Genomic DNA, 2,971 nt, shown 5'->3' with positions numbered 1-2,971 from the left:
TTTAGCGCGCTGCGGCCAACATTGGTTTTTCACATGCCCAAAAAATGCACGCGCAAAAAAGCACGCGTGCAAATTATGAAGCGCGCGCGGTCCGGCGCCCAACATTTGTAGCATGTGATAGCGCTTTTAAGCAGGTGCGTTTAATTCTTTTGCGCGCGCATTATTTTGCAGCATCTGTTGAAGCCTCTCCGGCGCCCAAAAAGAACGGCTTTTAGTGTGTGGAGCAGTTTTCGGGCACTTGTTGGAGATGCTCTAACTGTTGGCCTTTTGAATCTTATCTCCATATGATCGAAATGCAAGGCAGGACCCCCTGGAAACCTGACTCTTCGCTCCACGTTGCATCTGCAAGGGAAGGAAACAACACGGTTCAAGAAAAAGAAAAAAAAAAGGAGCCAGTTGCACTGCCATGCATTTGAGACGTTGACGTGGATCGATCAATTATGCGTACTTCGATGTGTCGACCCAAGCGCATCGCAGCAACAGAATCTACATTTCAAAGGAAGCGCTTTCATCCAAAAATGTTCAGAATCAGAATCTAATTAGCCTCACAGACCTTTCAGTCGCCAAGCCGATGGCAATCCCTATACCATACGAGCGTCAAGGCCGGCGGGGCGACGCCCCAAGCTCCTATAAATAGCGGGCACCGAAACAGCGCAGCCATCATCAAATCATAGCAACCGGAGCTTCTGAAGTGCAAAAACCATAAGCACTAACTTAGCTCGGTTTCCGATCCAGTTGGAGATGTCTTCTGGGTCGAGCAGCTCATCCCTCGGCGGCGCCAACGCGGAGTGGAGCAAGAAGGAGAACAAGCTGTTCGAGGATGCACTCGCCTACTACGGCGAGGGCACGCCCGACCGCTGGCTCAAGGTGTCCCGCGCCATGGGCGGGACCAGGACGGCCGACGAGGTGCGCCGCCACTATGAGATCCTTGACGGCGACATCAAGCTGATCGAGTCCGGCAGGGTTCCTTTCCCCAACTACAACACCCAGGGGGCTTGGAACTGATTCATCAAGCAAGGTAACCAAAACCCAACCGGATCCTTGTCTCTTGTCTACAGTTTATAAGTGTGAATATCAGCAGGTCCTAGCTCAGAGCTATATAGTCATCGATCTCAACTCAATCACTTCTCATAACTATCAATAATTATAGTGATCGATCATGCCCTAGCCTAGCATCTACACAAAACTATCCAAACAAATGGGGCCATGCATGTTTCTCCCATTGAAATACAAATTTCAATGTAGCCCATATCTAAATTTGAGAAGTTGAGATAGATATGTTTACTTACAAGGTACATCTCTTGTTGTATTTTTTTTTTCAGGACCAAAGCTTCTGAATTCTGAAGATCCTGCAAACAGGATAACCTGTTGATAATCTAGCCCTTAGCTGGGACCATGTTATTATAGCAAGCATACATAATTATGTATGTATAACGAAGATTGTGGGCACTTGGTTAAGAATATGTGTGTGCACATGAAGAAGACATATGTGCATGTACGTAATATATACTAGGTTTGTAAGCAAATCAAGTGCACTTGGTCTCGCAGACTCTAGCATGTATTTTTCATTGCGTACAGTATTACTCATCCCCAACATCCCCAATAAGTTTTTGAGTAAACAGCAAAGATGTAAATCCCCTGTACTTGTGTGTACTGTTTACGAACTTGTGTTGGTAGAATATTCCTGTTTGTCTATCATTTGGTTCAAGACTCATATGTTATCATTATCAATCCCTTCTGATGAAGATGGAGTAGATGTGAGTATGACTATGTGCCATCTGATAACTTGTGTACTCCCTCCGTTTTATTTATTCTGCATATTAGCTTTGACTGAAGTCAAAGTCTAATTTTTTTGAGAAAGTTTATAGAAAAGTATATGAACATTTATAATAACAAATATGTATGAAGTGAAAACATGAAGTTGATTATTTGTCTTCTCGAACAGTTTTCGCGTCTCAAAATAAATTTCCATAAGAGTGAACTACTTTGCTTTGGAAAGGCCAAGAAAACGGAGAATGAATATAGGCAAATCTTCGGTTGTGAGGTGGAATCTCTTCCGTTTATGTACCTCGGAATACCCATTCACCCCCCTAAGCTCACTAATAAAGAATGGGAAATTTTCGAAGACCGCTTTGAAAAGAAGCTCAGCAGTTGGAAGGGGGAACTCATGTCATATGGGGCACAATTGACTCTTATTAACACTATTCTCACAAAGTCTACCCATGTTTATGGTCTCCTTTTTTAAAATGCCCAACCGGATGTTTAAGAGGCCTTATTTTTATTGATCTAGGTTTTTCTGGCAACTCGATGAGCACAAATATAGAAGTACATACTAGATAAGTGGGATATCTTATGGCAAGAGCTTATTCGTAATGGATATACAAGTTTCTTAACGAGGAGGGTGTATGGCAGGAGCTTATTCATAATAAGTATCTATATTTAAAAACTCTATCTTAGGTGGAAGCAAAATCAATAGACTCCCCTTTTTGGAAGGGCCTGATAAAGGCCAAGTCCGCTTTATTTAAGAGAGATTCGTTTGAGGTTGGCAATGGCCATTCTACGAGTTTCTGCAAAGACACCTGGTTTGGGGACAACCTGCTTACTCTGCAAGGACCTCATCAATACGGGGATGGTGTTCCATAGAAAACATATTCGTAAGATTAAGGTCCCAATTAAACCGCCCGTGAAAATCAATGCCATTGCACCACTATCACCATTTAGAAACTTCCCTAGCTACTATTTGCCTGCTTCCCAAAATGGTGGGAGAGAGCGCTGATTTCGCACGAGAATTCCGCATGTAGGCCTAAACTCCGCTGCAATTTTCTCTGTCGATTAATCCTTTAGCCCATGATTTTAATCAGTCCATGAACCTTAGATATTGCATTGATCTTTGTCAAACTGGAGTTACTTATCGATGCCCCTCCTAGCGATGCTAAACGAACTTAATCCGAGGAAACAAACAGGGGCAATT

The 2,971-nt window shown here is 43.2% G+C and overlaps 1 protein-coding gene across 1 annotated transcript; it reads left to right on the top strand.

The window, feature by feature from the left end:
* The first annotated feature begins 741 nt into the window (after nt 1–741).
* LOC119297568 (protein RADIALIS-like 3) lies at nt 742–1,005 on the top strand. The gene has a single exon (XM_037575307.1). The coding sequence runs from the start codon at nt 742–744 to the stop codon at nt 1,003–1,005; it is 264 nt and encodes an 87-aa protein (XP_037431204.1).
* Nucleotides 1,006–2,971: the final 1,966 nt, after the last annotated feature.

The sequence above is a fragment of the Triticum dicoccoides genome, chromosome 5A, assembly GCF_002162155.2.
Source record: "Triticum dicoccoides isolate Atlit2015 ecotype Zavitan chromosome 5A, WEW_v2.0, whole genome shotgun sequence".
NCBI classification, from domain to species: domain Eukaryota; kingdom Viridiplantae; phylum Streptophyta; class Magnoliopsida; order Poales; family Poaceae; genus Triticum; species Triticum dicoccoides.
Note: the sequence above shows the minus strand (reverse complement) of the source record. Positions and strands in the feature narration are given on the sequence as shown.